This window comes from Myotis myotis, unplaced genomic scaffold (assembly GCF_014108235.1).
Source record: "Myotis myotis isolate mMyoMyo1 unplaced genomic scaffold, mMyoMyo1.p scaffold_m19_p_20, whole genome shotgun sequence".
NCBI classification, from domain to species: Eukaryota; Metazoa; Chordata; class Mammalia; order Chiroptera; family Vespertilionidae; genus Myotis; species Myotis myotis.
The window spans coordinates 15231762-15246594 of NW_023416325.1; the positions used below are offsets into that span (position 1 = coordinate 15231762).

At 38.8% G+C, this 14833-nt stretch overlaps 2 protein-coding genes and 1 non-coding gene across 13 annotated transcripts in view; 1 reads left to right on the forward strand and 2 right to left on the reverse strand.

Annotated features, from left to right (window-relative positions):
• The window catches only part of ATP2A2 (ATPase sarcoplasmic/endoplasmic reticulum Ca2+ transporting 2), a 57577-nt gene that overhangs the window by 22625 nt on the left and 20119 nt on the right, over positions 1-14833 (forward strand). For both annotated transcript variants that reach the window (XR_004974772.1, XM_036353458.1), the window contains exon 6: positions 13729-13809. Coding sequence is in view for 1 of the 2 variants with exons in the window: in XM_036353458.1 (XP_036209351.1) it covers positions 13729-13809 (81 nt within the window). In the remaining variant the exon portion in view is untranslated. The remainder of the gene's footprint in view (positions 1-13728; positions 13810-14833) is intronic.
• Positions 3727-14833, reverse strand: part of ANAPC7 (anaphase promoting complex subunit 7) — a 71882-nt gene continuing 60775 nt past the window's right edge. For 8 of the 10 annotated variants that reach the window (XR_004974784.1, XR_004974782.1, XR_004974781.1 and 5 more), the window contains one exon: positions 3727-4057. The gene's annotated coding sequence lies outside the window, so the exon portion shown is untranslated. The remainder of the gene's footprint in view (positions 4058-14833) is intronic. The other 2 variants (XR_004974783.1, XR_004974779.1) reach the window with 1 other exon arrangement.
• LOC118678683 lies at positions 8148-8255 on the reverse strand. The gene has a single exon (XR_004974971.1). It is a non-coding gene; the product is annotated as a U6 spliceosomal RNA (small nuclear RNA).

The window sequence follows — 14833 nt, forward strand, 5'->3', positions numbered from 1 at the left end:
CATTTTTTATATCTTTCTAATCAGGATGCCTTTTCTCTCTTTTTCTTGCCTAATTGCCTTCGCTAAAATCTCCAAAATTTAGAATCCTATATAATAAAAGCCTAATATGCTAAGCGTCCAATTGTTCATTCGACCGGTTGCTATGATGTGCACTGGGGGGGGAGGGGGGTGCACTGTGGGGGGCAGACATCCGACCGGTAGGTTAGCTTGCTGCTGGGGTCTGGCTAATCGGGACTGGACGAGACAGGCCGGAAACGCCCTGGCACCCTCCTGCGGTCTCTCCCCAGCTGGCCAGCCTCCCATGGTCCCTCCCCGGCTGGCTGGCCGCTATTGGCCCTGATCGGGACTGGGCAAGACGGCCCCCATCGCCCCGATTGGGACTGGGTGAGATGGACCAGACATGCCCTGGACAAATCCATGCACCGGGCCTCTAGTGTTGAATAAAAGTGGCAAGAGTAGACATCCTTATCTTGTTCCTGACTGTAGAGGAAAGCATTCAGTCTTCTACCACGAAATGTGGTGTTGTCTATGGGTTTCATAGACACCCTTTATCATGTTGAAGAAACCTGGTCATAATTTTAATTTTTAAGTTGTCAGTGTACTCTTATTTGGTCTGTTTTGGTGATGTTTTGTGGTGACTGTATTTTTATATCCAAATTAGAAATGACAGTTTTGCTGGATTAGTAGGCCTGGTGGATCATTGAATTGGGTAAGATTCCCAAACCTGAGGCACTTACAGTGAATTATATGGAACATTTTGGAAAAACCTATTGTGAGGTGTTTATTTTATGAAGACTTTAAGACTATACATGTTGAGGTTTATTAACTTCTGCTTTTCTTAGGATTAGTAATCTGACCCTGCAATTTGGTGTTTAGCTCAATAATTCAGTTTTGTGAAACTATAGAAATGAACTTCAATTCTAAATGTAGATCTAAATTATTTCTTGTCAGTTTTACTCTACGTAGCCTGGATAAATAGCTTGAATTGTGCTTTTAGACATGGTAACTTTTATACTTTTATTTAAATTATGAAATTAAGTGTGGCATGTTCTCTGTGATGGATTGAAACACGAGAATATTGTGAACTGTTTTGAAGATGAAAGCAAGTTTGGAGCTGCTATTTTAATACTTTCAGAAAGAGATCTTTTTATGGTAATTTTTGGATGTAAAGATCATCTCCTAACTTTAGGTAATAAAGTCCTTTTTGCAAGCTTTAGGAAGACACGGTAAGATGGTTCTGGGTTCTGCTGAACTTTCTGAAGGCTAGACTGGACTAAGTGGTGTTTTGAGGAGGAGATGTAGGGAAATGAAATTTTAGATTGCTATACTAGCTAATAACCTTTCTAAGGAGACATTGTGTAAGCATGCATAGCAGATGCTTAGGTAAAACCTTAGAAGTATCTAGAATATAGGAGCCAAATAAAATTGATTTGGCAAATAAAAATATGGAGAAAGTTACCCACATTTTTGTTTTCTGAAGCCACAGTAGTTTTGTTATCTTAATTCTAGGGAAATGTTTGTCTGGATGGATGGAAACCATAGTAGTAAAATCGGGTGTAATTTTTTGAGAAACAAACATCAGTGTTTTTAAACTTTCTGTATTATCTGCTAATGTTATCAAAGTAAATCAAGCTTATGATATCATAAAGTGTTAAATTTAGAATTTTGGAGGTTTCAGTATATGCCCCAGGGGTAGGGGATTATTTATTGACTTCTCAAAGCCACTGTTTTAAGGACTGTTTGAAACAAACTTCATGTATCTTGGTAACCCAGAGTTGACGAATAGCACAAGTACATAAATATCCTCAGATGACTTCTGTCCTGTTGTATACTCTGGAGGGAATCCTAGTTTAAGATTATGTAAGTGATAGGAATGGCATAATCTACTTTTCTTTTTTAAATTAATTAATTAATTTATTTATTTTTGGTTAATCCTCACCCAAGGATTTTTTCCATTTATTTTTAGAGAGAGTGCAGGAGAGAGGGAAAGACAAAGAGAAATATCGATGTGAGAGAGTCATGTTGATTGGTTGCCTCCTGCACGAGGCCCCGTTTAGGGAGGAGCCTGCAACTGAGGTACGGGACTTTGACTGGAATCAACGCAAGGACCCTTCAATCCACAGGCCAACTTTCTATCCACTGAGCCAAACTGGCTAGTGCTACGAATGGCACAACCTTTTTTTAAAAATTTTTATTGATTTAAGAGAGGAAGGGAGAGGGAGGGAGAGAGAGAAACAAACATCAGTGATGAGAGAGAATCATTGACCGTCTGCCTCCTGCATGCGCCCTACTAGGGATCTAGCCCGCAACCCGAACATGTGCCCTTACTGGGAATCAAACCCTGGACCTCTCGGTCCATGGGATGACACTCAATCCACTGAACCACACCAGCTGGGCTCAAGGGCTGTTTTTACAACAAACTAACAAAAACAGGCCTTCAATTTTGGCCAGCTACCTAAAGCACTTGTTCTCTAACTTTATGTGCACGGGGATTTGTTAAAGTGTAGATTTTGATTCTGTAAGTCTTGAGTGGGGTCTGAATATCTGGATTTATACCAAGTTCCCAAAGTGGACCATATTTTGAGAAGGCAAAGCTCTAGAGAAGTAGCTCTTAATTATTTGTCTTTCTGTCTGATCACAGTTCCTTTGAGAATTAATGAAATATATAAACTCCGAGACACATTCAAAATCTTATATGCAATTTTACGAGTTTCATTGCCTTTCTCCCTAGGATTCTGTTTGGTTTTTAAAAATGAAGTATACCATATGATCCAGCAATTCCACTTCTTTTTTTTTTTTTTTTTTTTTTTTTTAATCCTCACCCAAGATAGAGAGTGGAAGAGAGAGGGAAAGACAGAAATATTGATATGAGAGAAATGCATCAATTGGTTGCCTCCTGCATGCCCGGTTGCAAGCTCAAGCCCCAGTAGGGGCCATGCAGTAATTCTCATCATTGATGTTTCTTTCCTTCTTTCCCTCTCCCTTTCTCTCTTTGAAATTAATAAAAACTTTTTTTAAAATCACCAAACTTCTAAATAAAGGCCCAAGAACACTTCTAGTATGAAACATTGAAATAAATGTGAGCTGTAGTATAGAATACATTTAAGAAAAATTCATAAAAACAAATGATCATTATTTTCCAACCCACTCACTTCATTTTAGGTTCTCGGGGTGCAAAGGAGAGAACCAATTTTTGACAGGAGGCTCTTCTATCTCAGGGTGTCCTCACATCTTTTCAGACTGGGACAGTTTAGATAGGCCAATTCACCTAATGTGTACATCTTTGGGATGTGGGAGGAAATCGGAGGACCTGGAGAAAATCGCTGCAGACAAGGGGAGAACGTGTAAACTCCACATAGACAGTGGCCCCGGCCGCGGATTGACTCCTCCCCCTCCCCCCATCAACGTTGCAACAAAACGATGTTGAAAAAAAACTTATTTTTGAGGACCAGCTATAATCATTTTGCAATATATACATATGTCAAGTCGTGTTGTATACCATAGCTATTTTTTTTTATTGCTTAAAGTATTACAAAGAGTATTACATATGTTTCCTTTTTTCCCCCCTCCTCCTTGACATTCCCCCGGCCTCCCCTACCCCCCAGTGTCTTGTGTCCATTGGTTATGCTTATATGCATGCATACAAATCCTTCGGTTGATCTCTTACCACCCCCCTACCTCCCAACCCTCCCCGGCTTTCCCGCTGTAGTTTGACAGTCTGTTCAATGCTGCTCTGCCTCTGTATTTATTTTTGTTCAGTAAACTATTGCGGTTAATTTATATCTCAATAAAATTGTGGGAAATGAAGTACAGGTTAAACAGTGTAATTAAGTAAACTATAGTCTGGTTAAGTGATTTACATCATGTTGCTGAAAACACTAAACAGTTTTTACCAGTTCCTGAAATGATACACATTGATGAAAAGTAGAAGCAAAGGTATATGGCCAAAGGAGGTGGTGAGCAGGTTCTCTTGCCTTTTCCCCATATGGAGTTGTTTCACAATGAGAAGGATGGAAGAACAGGACTTGTTAGAGATGTAGAACTGCAACACCTGTATCTAAATGATAGAGAAATCATTATTTAGTCATTCCTGTAAGTTATATCTCTGTTTTACAAAGAGATGTAAGTTCTTAAGAACTTGTATATGAGCTGAAGAGCCAATGGTCTAAAACAGAAATCAGTGTGGCTATATCAGAAGCAAAGAGTTTTGAGATCTTCATTCAGCACTATCAGCGTAGCTAAGACATTAAGTACCATGAGGAACTCGGGAAGGTCTCCCCGACCATGAGATCATGATGGACCAGTTGATCTTAAAACGTAACCTGAATTTCATGCAGCCGGCATTTCCTAATTTCCTGTAATCCCCTCCTCCCCACTCCCCATGACTCAGTGGTGGTTACAGCACCAGTTAAGTGCCAACCCTTTCATCCTTGACACTATGATTAACATTTTGGAAAAATTAGAAGAAACCATGTGATATATATATAGGGAACACGTTTCCTAAGTGTTACATAAAAGCACCAAGACACCAGATTTGATTGTAAAAATGTAAAACCTTTATTTTGAAGATAAGAGAATTTTGAAAAATAAAGTGCTTGATGGTAGCAGTGCTCAGAAAAATACAGGCCCTAACTGGTTTGGCTCAGTGGGTAGAGCATCAGCCTGCGGACTCAAGGGTCCCAGGTTCGATTCCAGTCAAGGGCATGTACCTTGGTTGCGGGCACATCCCCAGTGGGGGATGTGCAGGAGGCAGCTGATCCATGTTTCTCTCTCATCGATGTTTCTAACTCTCTATCCATCTCCCTACCTCTCTGTAAAAAATCAATAAAATATATTTAAAAAAAAAGAAAAATACAGGATGGAAAATATGGGTAAATGACAGGGATAGAAATTTCGTGGAAGTATACACTTGTAGGAAAATTCTGCTCCTATGAATCTATTCTCCAGAAGTAATGTAAGTGCCCAGGGATGGTCACCATATAGCATAATAATAAAAATTATAAACACTTAGATGGTCATGAAAGTGGTGACTAGTCTGTAGTATGGCTATGAACTATGAAACACTGACCTTGAACAAGTTTGTTTTCTGTGCTTTGTTTTCCTCTAGTGTAAACTGGGAATAAAGATAACACCTTTGAAGTTGTGAAGATTAAGAGTAACCTATAAAGCTCTTGGAGCAGCAGTTGGTATAGAATAAGCATTCTCCAAATTTTAGTGGGTATTATTACTGTGCAACCATTAAAAAGAATGAGACAGATAAGTATATAATAATGTAAAAGGGTTTTTACATTAATATATACTGTGATTTTTATTTCAATGATTTTTAAAAATATATATTTTTATTCATTTCAGAGAGGAAGAGAGAGAGAGAGAAACATCAGTGATGGGAGAGAATTATTGATCGGCTGCCTCCTGCACTCCCCACATTGGGGATCAAGCTGGCAACCTGGGCATGTGCCCTTGACTGGGAATCAAACCCAGGACCCCTCAGTCCACAGGCGGATGCTCTATCCACTGAGCCAAACTGGCTAGGGCTTCAATGATGTTTTAATAAGTGTTATCTGTAGAGAAAGGTCTGGAAGATCAATATTATCAGTTTGATGTTTATTGGATGAGGGGAGTGATGGCTGCGTTTTCACCTTTTAAAAGTATGCTTTACTTTTGTAATAAAGAAATTACATTGGTGGATATACCAGATGTTCAATACTCTAACCCTGCTTAGTGATTGATGGGTTGCCTCTACAGCATCTAATGAGTGGTTATCTTACACCTTAGTAACTGGTAACTTGCCTACTTAGGACCAGCTATGCCATTTTTATTCATATTTATTATAAAACTAGAGACCCAATGCATGAAATTCATGCATGGGTAGGGTCCCTAAGCCTGGCTGGAGACCAGAGCCAATTTGTGGGGTGACCAGTGGGGCAAATGGGGGGCCCCTGCTGACACCCACCTTGGCTGGCCCAGGGCCTGCGAGCTGGGGGCAGCTCCTACATTGAGTGTCTTCCCCCTGGTGGTCAGTGTGCATCATAGTGACTGGTTGTTACACTGGTCGTTCTGCCATTCGGTCGATTTGCATATTAGGCTTTTATTATATAGGATAGTCCATATAAGGAACTAAAATATACTTGTCTGTGTTTTTTGTTGTTGCTGTTTTTTAAATATATTTTATTGATTTTTTATAGAGAGAAAGGGAGAGGGATAGAGAGTCAGAAACCTCGATGAGAGAGAAACATCGATCAGCTGCCTCCTGCACACCCCCCACTGGGGATATGCCCACAACCAAGGTACATGCCCTTGACCGGAATCGAACCCAGGACCCTTTGGTCCGCAGGCCGACGCTCTATCCACTGAGCCAAACCGGTCAGGGCTTCTTGTCTGTTTAATACATTAGTTTTTCAATTTGCAGCCACATGGAAGTCTGATGGCTTATTGTTAGTTGGAGGCAAATTCATCACCCTTTATTTCCAAGTTAGTCTTAATAGCTCTTTCAGTTTTTCATGTAATTATTTTCAAACCCTTTACTATTTTGATGGCTTTCTTTGGTGCCCAGACTTGAATGCAGTGATGTAAATAGAGTCTGGTTGATATTCTGGACACTTTTCTTCTGTTCTTACAGCCTAAGGATACTTCTTGGGCTTTAGCTGGAAGGGCAGTTAAGGTTGCCAGAGGCTTTCTCACATCTGCTCTTTCTCCCTACATCTCTCTCTAATCCTTTTTAGTCTAAATATATAATTTTAGCAGCGATCACTATTAAACCTCATTCAGCTAAACTGAGTCTGAAATCTCTTTGGCTCCTAAATTTTTTTCACTATTCCTAGCTTTGTGACATTCTTTTTTTTTCTTCTTTATTGATTAAGGTATTACATATGTGTCCTTATTCCCCCATTGCCCCCCTACCCCCTGACTCATGCCCTCACCCCCCTGTTGTCTGTATCCATTGGTTAGGCTTATATGCATGCATACAGGTCCTTTGGCTTTGTGACATTCTTCAAATTGATCATTAGCACAAGTCTCTGATGCTTGTTTATTTAAAGAAATAATATTTGCGAGTATGTACTTCATTAATTGACAAAATATATATTTTAATATATTTTTATTGATTTCAGAGAGGAAGTGAGAGGGAGAGAGAGATAGAAACATCAATGATCAGAGAGAATCATTGATTGGCTGCCTCCTGCATGCCCCCTACTGGGGATCGAGCTGCCACCCCGGCATGTGCCTTTGACCGGAATAGAATCCGGTACCCCTTTAGTCCGCAGGCCAACGCTTTATCCACTAAGCCCAAACCAGCTAAGGTGACAAATATTTTATTTGGCATCCATTGTGTGCCAGCACAGTGCTGGGGGCTAGGAAGTCAGTGATGACTGATGACTGCCTTCGTGGAGCTTTTGGTCTAGTGGGGAAGACATGCAGTGTGCTGAATGTTCACAAAGGAAAGGACAGGACTCCTCTCTGAGGGCACATTATAAGGGATACCAACCTTGAAATACATGGAAAGCTTTGCTATTTGGAGAAGAGGTATGTGAAGACTCAGAACTCTGAGGAACTGAAGAACATTATGCTTGAAGCTTAGAGGAGAAGGGAGAGTATTAAAGAAGTAAGCTGCAGTTGAGTCACGATTGTTGTTATAAACCATGGTTAAGATAATAAACTTCAACCAGGCATGTTGGCACATGTCTGTAGTCCCAGCGTTGGGGTGGGGGCGGGGGGAAGCTGAGGCAGGAAGAGCGCTTGAGCCCAGGAGTTCTGGGTTACGGTGCGCTATGCCGATTGGGTGTCCACACTAAGTTCAGCACCAATATAATGAGAAGGGGACCAACAGGTCGCTTCAAAAGGGGTTGAACCGGCCCAGTTCAGAAACTGAGCAGGTCAAGATACTAAATATTTCTTTAAAAAAAATTTTTTTTTTTTAATATATTTCTTCATTGATTTCAGAGAGGAAGGGAGAAGGAGAGAGAAATAGAAACATCAACGATGAGAGAGAATCACTGATCGGCTGCCTCCTGCACACCCCCCACTGGGAACTGAGCCCACAACCCGGGCATGTGCCCTTGGCCAGAATCGAACCTGGGACCCTTGAGTCCGCAGGCTGACGCTCTATCCACTGAGCCAAGCCGGCTAGGGCTTTTTTAAATTTTCTTTAACAAAATATAGAACACTTCACGAATTTGCGTGCCATCCTTGCTCAGGGCCCATGCCAATTTTAGTAGCACTTTATTTTTATTTTAAGTATAGTAATTAAGAAGAAGCTATTGAACGATTTTAAACAAGATTATGATATCACATTGTGGGGTTTTGTTTTTTTTAAATATATTTTATTGATTTTTTACAGAGAGGAAGGGAGAAGGATAGAGAGTCAGAAACATTGATGAGAGAGAAACATCCATCAGCTGCTTCCTGCACACTCCCTACTGGGGATGTGCCCGCAACCAAGGTGCATGCCCTTGACCAGAATCGAACCTGGGACCCTTGAGTCCGCAGGCCGATGCTCTATCCACTGAGCAAAACTGGTTAGGGCACATTGTGGGTTTTTTAAAAAATGAGTCTCATCATAGATAGTGCCCCTCCAATCCCCACAAAAAACCTAGATTGGGAGGAAACTTAATATACTATGGCAATTTGTAATGTTCCTTCCCTGCTCATGTTGAGGCCTGGAAATAGTTTTTTTGTTTGTTTGTTTTTGTTTTTTTTTTAAATATATTTTATTGATTTTTTACAGAGAGGAAGGGAGAGAGATAGAGAGTTAGAAACATCAATGAGAGAGAAACATCGATCAGCTGCCTCCTGCACATCTCCCACTGGGGATGTGCCCGCAACCAAGGTACATGCCCTTGACCGGAATCGAACCCAGGACCTTTCAGTCCGCAGGCCGACGCTCTATCCACTGAGCCAAACCGGTTTCGGCCGAAATAGTTTCAAGTAAGCAAGTAGGGCTTCTCAAGTAAAGGATTTCATTCATTCTGCGTGCCTGCAAAATTTGTGGCTCACATTGGAAACCGTGAAAATGTTTGAGTCATAGTTAAATGTTTAAGTATTTTAGGTTAATTCTATTATGACTTTACTTTTCTGGGACCCGTTTAAACTAAAAAACAATGGTGGTATTTAGAAGGTAATTTCTAATCTTATATATAGTTTTCTTTTAGAAAAGATTTGAATAACTTTGGAATTTGCTAACAAATAAATTAGATTTTTTTCTTACATAAAGCCAATTTATAAAAAGGCCTTTTCTACTGATTTTAACAAACATTAGTATTTATTTTCGACATAGTTATAAACAAGGTTTAAGTATCATGGCTTATAAACACTCCTTCCTAGATTTTAAGATAAAGTTTGTGTTCAATTCTAGAATGTGTCCAAGTAATAATTTCCTTTAACTTTTACTTGCATTCTTGGTAACCTAGCATAAAGTATACATTGAAGATTTTGTCCAAAGTGGTTCTCTCTCTATTGTGATAGCAGGTTAAAGATCTAAGGACTTAAGAAGCCAAGAGCTGAGTTTGAAAAGTGTCAAATGTTAAACAAATGGAAGGCTTGTAACAGAATTTATTATTTTATTACACTGTTGAACCCAAGAGACAGAGAAGGAAGGTTCTGGAGGAAAATATTGCAGAACATCTCCTTGGCAAGAGTAAGAATTTTCCACTACCACTTGCCCTAAGGACATTGACTTGCCCCATCGGGGAAATAGCACTGGATATAATCATCAGAACAGCACTGCCTACTCATGCACAAAACCCTCTGTCTGAAATTCACAGAAGCCTGCAGACAAAGGAAAATTATGCCTTAATTTGGAAAGTATTCGTTGAATCTTTACTTTCATGGATCTTTTACTTCCGTAGAGAACCTACTTCCTGATAGATTCAAACCTAAATAGACTCTTACAAAATCATGAAGCAGAGTTACACAGCAAGTTAAAGAAAGTCTTTCATTAATTGATGCTCCTTAGGCAAGACTCCTTTTACTTCTTAACTTTAATTTCTCATCTAAAATGAGGACATGGGCTGGTCAAGATGATATGGGGGTTTTTCCAGCTAAGAGAATACTAGAATATTACAGGTTTCTATGACCAGTTTGGATTTATGATTCTTTAGTACCTGTCCACAAAGAGATCTGTTTCCAACAGAATGAGAAATGTAAATAAAACTGTAAGGTATACATTGTCCAAGTGTTGGGTGCTTTGGGTCTTCTTGTCCTAGAACTGGAATAGTTGGCACATGAAAAACAGCACATAGTAAAGGTTGTTCTAAACAAGCCTTTCATAGGATCTATGACCCCAGTTTTACTTGATTTTGTTTTCTTATATTAATTTTATAGTGTTTGGAAAACTTTTTATAATGTGGATTCTTGGACCTCGCACAAAATGCATTGAACTAGACTCTTGAAGAGCAGGTCTTGAGGTTCTGTAGTTTATAAAAGGCCTCCAGATCATCTTTTTCTTTTAATTCTTAAATATTGCCTCCCATTTAGAATGGCTGTTGTAGGATGGAAGAAGCATAGAGGTTAGTTTTGTGTGTTTTTTTAAAATATATTTTATTGAGTTTTTACAGAGAGGAAGGGAGAGAGATAGAGAGTTAGAAACATCGATGAGAGAGAAACATCGACCAGCTGCCTCCTGCACATCTCTTACTGGGGATGTGCCCGCAACCCAAGTACATGCCCTTGACCGGAATCGAACCTGGGACCTTTCAGTCCGCAGGCCGACACTCTATCCACTGAGCCAAACCGGTTTCGGCGAGGTTAGTTTTTTAAGGGCTTCCTAGGTCATTTGTTTCACTAGCATTTGACATTTGAGGCATTCCTGATATTTGGCCAACAATTAAATGTGTATCAATGTAATTTCTGTGCAACAAAGAGACAGCCTTCATGCTATTAAAATGGACCTATAGAGGCCTGGCCAGCGTGGCTCAGCGGTTGAGCTTCGACCTATGAACCAGGAGGTTGCAGTTGGATCCCCAGTCAGGACATATGCCCGGGTTGTGGGCTCGATCCCCAGTATGGGGCGTGCTGGAGGCAGCTGATCAGTGATACTCTCTCATCATTGATGCTTCTCTCTCTCCCCCCCCTCTCCGTTCCTCTCTGAAATCAATAAAAATATATATTTTTAAAATGGACCTATAGAGGAAGATTAGTTGGTTTCTTTATAATACCAGTGTAAGTATAATTTTTAATGCTGCATCTACTATTTGTACCGGTTAATAATGGCAGATTTTGTAATCAAAGAAAACACGATAATTTCAAGAGAAACATCAAAAGTGCTTTATTCAAAGTAATGTCCATTGCTAGCTACACATTTCCCCCATCTTTCAGGTAATTTGTGGATACCACCCCAATAGAACTTTTCTTGTTTTGAGGCAAACCATTCAGAGACCCAGTTTTCCACTTCTTCGTAAGTTTTGAAATGCTGTTTAGAAAGTGCATGTGCCATCGATAGGAACAAGTGGTAATCTGAAGGAGCAAGGTCTGGTGAATGCAGCGGGTGGGTTAATACTTCTTAGGCAAGATCTTTTAACATGTCTTTAACTGGTTTTGAAGTGTGTGTGATGGTGCGTCATCATGAAGCAAAATTACTTTGCCCTGTCTTCTGGCACATTCTGGTTGTTTCACAATCAAAGCGTGGGTTCAAATTGATTATTTGTTGTCGGTAGCAATCAGTATTAACAGTTTCACCTGGTTTTAGATTTAGAAGCTCATAATACACCACACCTTCCTGATCCCACCAAACACAGCATTGTCTTCTTTCTGAAGTGATTTGGCCTTGCAGTTGATGTTGATGGTTGACCTGGATCAACCCATGATTTTGTGCATTTGGGATTCTCAAAATAAATCCACTTTTTATCACCAGTCACAATTCGATGAAAAAAAGACTCTTTCGTTGCCGTTGAAGCAACATTTTACTGATGACTTTTTCCAATTGTCTTTCGTTCAGTTGATGTGGCACCCATTTTCCTTCCTTTAAAATCTTTCCCATTGCTTGTATATGATTGGAAATTGTTTGCTGAGCAATGTTTAATCTTCAAGTTGTTTGAGTTTGACACGCATTTTCATCCAATAATGCTTGTAATTGTTGGTCTTCAAACTTTTTCGGTTCACCTGGACGTTGTCTTTCACATCAAAATCATCACTTTTAAAGCGTTTAAACCAGCGTTCACAAGTATCTTGAGATGGAGCATGTTCACCATAAGCTTCCCGAAGTATACGATAACTTTTCACAATAAAGTAATGAATTAACACCTTCAGCAAATTTTACATTTGAAGTTTTGAAGCTTGCTGTCAATACAACAAAATAGCATATCAAATCGCATATATATCAACATATGTGTAACTCCCATCCATTGAAAAAAATCCACATTATTAACTAGTACACCTAGTATATAATGTTGAATCCACCTTAAACTAATAGCTTAATATGTTGACTGAGTTACCCAAAATAGAAATTTAACCTTGGGATTTATTGCCTTAAAACTACATTTTCCATCCATTTCAAATTCTTTGAGCTTCCACTGAAACAAAGTACTATCTTGTACTTTTGGGTCCTGTTGTTGTTTATCCTCAATTTGAATATTAGATTTGCCGGCCTTAAATGTGACAGATTTATGAGAATAAGAGCTAGGGCTCTCATATGAAATTGTTTACATAAGATTGTGATGTAAATTTCCACAGATTTCAAAGGAACATTTTTCAAGTAAATTTTCCATTTAGGATCATACGCTCATCATTGAACTCTTTTCATGTTCAGAGTCATACAGGATAAAATTAATTATGATAACAAGAAATAACAAAAAAATGTTTATGTTGGTTTAAAATTTTCATCTTGATGGGGCATTTTAGCTGTTAACGGTCACTGAGGTTTAGGATATGGTTAGTTTTTTATAGCATGAACAGAAGTATATTAAAATGAAAGGTTCTGGCTTATTCAGTTTGAATATTGCTATTTGTTGCATAAGCATTTCCAGCAGTAATTTTACCTGAACTTAATGTGCCCCTGCAGTCAAATGCAAAGATGATCTTTGCCTCTTGAGATTATATGTTGGCAGTCTTGGTCTGCCTTGTGACCACATTTCTTACCTGGGCCCTAGGGTTGTTTTATGAACTGGAGTTTAAAAAGCAAATTATACTCTCCCTGAATGTAAAAGCTCTGAAATGCAGGAGTGGGGGTGGGGATGTGTAGTAAACGGGACAACTAAGTTTAAGGTTTAACAAATGCAATAAATCTTCTTGGACAGAATGGCTATTTTGGCAGATTGCATATAACCAGTGACAGTTACAATCAGTGTGTGGGATAAATCTGGAAAATGAATATTGGACTTTAAAGTACCATATGCAGGTCTAGAGGCTACTGTACTTACTTATTCTAATTTTTTTACTGTCCTAGTGTAAGACCTCCAAAACTACCTTAGTTACCTTTCAGAAACTCAGGGAAAGCTGTTGTGCATTTATTTTTATTGTTCAGTTGCTTTGGTACTGATGTGCAGTCCAGTATTTTGAACACAGTTCTGGGCACTGTTTATTCTTTTCTTCTTGTGTAATTCAGATCTTATATTTATCAGTAAATGTTTTTATTTACCCCAGGATAAGTAAACTATCTTGCTTATTTTAACAGATTTTTATATATTTGTGTTGTATACAGGCTATTTCCTTTAAAAATTTGCGTTTAGAGACATTTATCTCTATGTAACATGATTGCAAAGATTGTTTATTTTAGCTGCTTTTTTTCTCCCCAATTAGTTGGTGACAAAGTTCCTGCTGATATAAGGTTAACTTCCATCAAATCTACTACTTTAAGAGTTGATCAGTCAATTCTCACAGGTAAGTGTCATGTATTAGAAGGCCATTGAATTTCTGATGCTTCTCTTGGATACCATGCTAATAGCGTCAACTCTTGCCCCACTCTTCCTTTATGATATCCTATCTTAATTCTCATTAAGCTATTTATTTCTTAAAGCTTTATCTGTTAGACTTGTTGCCAGTATATGGGGCTTAAAGGTATGATTTAAAAAACAAAACAAAACAACTAACTTGGCTTTCATCTTATAAGGCCTCTATCTTTAAATTTTATAAAAAAATTAGTTTTCACCAAAAATCACCATAATGTTTTTATTGTTTTTAAAAGGTTACAAATTATCTCATTAAAAGAGGTTAATCTTACAGTAGAAGTGTTGTCTGTTTTGTGGAAAGTGGTTCAATTACTTTTATTTTTTTGTTGTTAATCCTCACCTGAGGATATTTTTTCCATTGATTTTTAGGGAGAGTTGGGGAGAGAAGGAAAGAGAGAGAAACATCGATGTAAGAAACACATCGATTGGTTGCCTCCTGCATGGGCCTCAACCCAGGCCAGGGAGGAGCCTGCAACCAAGGTACATGCCCTTGATTGTAATTGAACCCAAGACCCTTTGGTCCGAAGGCCGACGCTTTATCCATTGAGCCAAATTAGCTAGGGCTCAATTATTTATTTAGTCTTCTTTTTCCAGGCTGATAAAAAGGGCTCTAGAACTATAATTTTTTTTTCATTCTATGAATGCTAATCTAGCATCTAACATACTTTACAATAATCAAATAATTAACAGAAGTTAGCACCCCCAAAATAGTGAATGTTTTACAGCCTAGTTTGCACACTTAGATTTGGGATTGTTTTGAACATTTTCCCATTTTTGTTTGCTAAAGGCACAGAGGAGGGTGGAGGGCATATTAACCGGAAGTGAGGTGGTTAGAAGATTAACTTAAACACAATGCTAACCTGAATTAAATAGAGAATAAATATAAAATCCAAAGATTATCAAGTTTTATCTGATGATCAGTTTTGAAAAGCAACTGATGTCATAGAGGTGGTGAT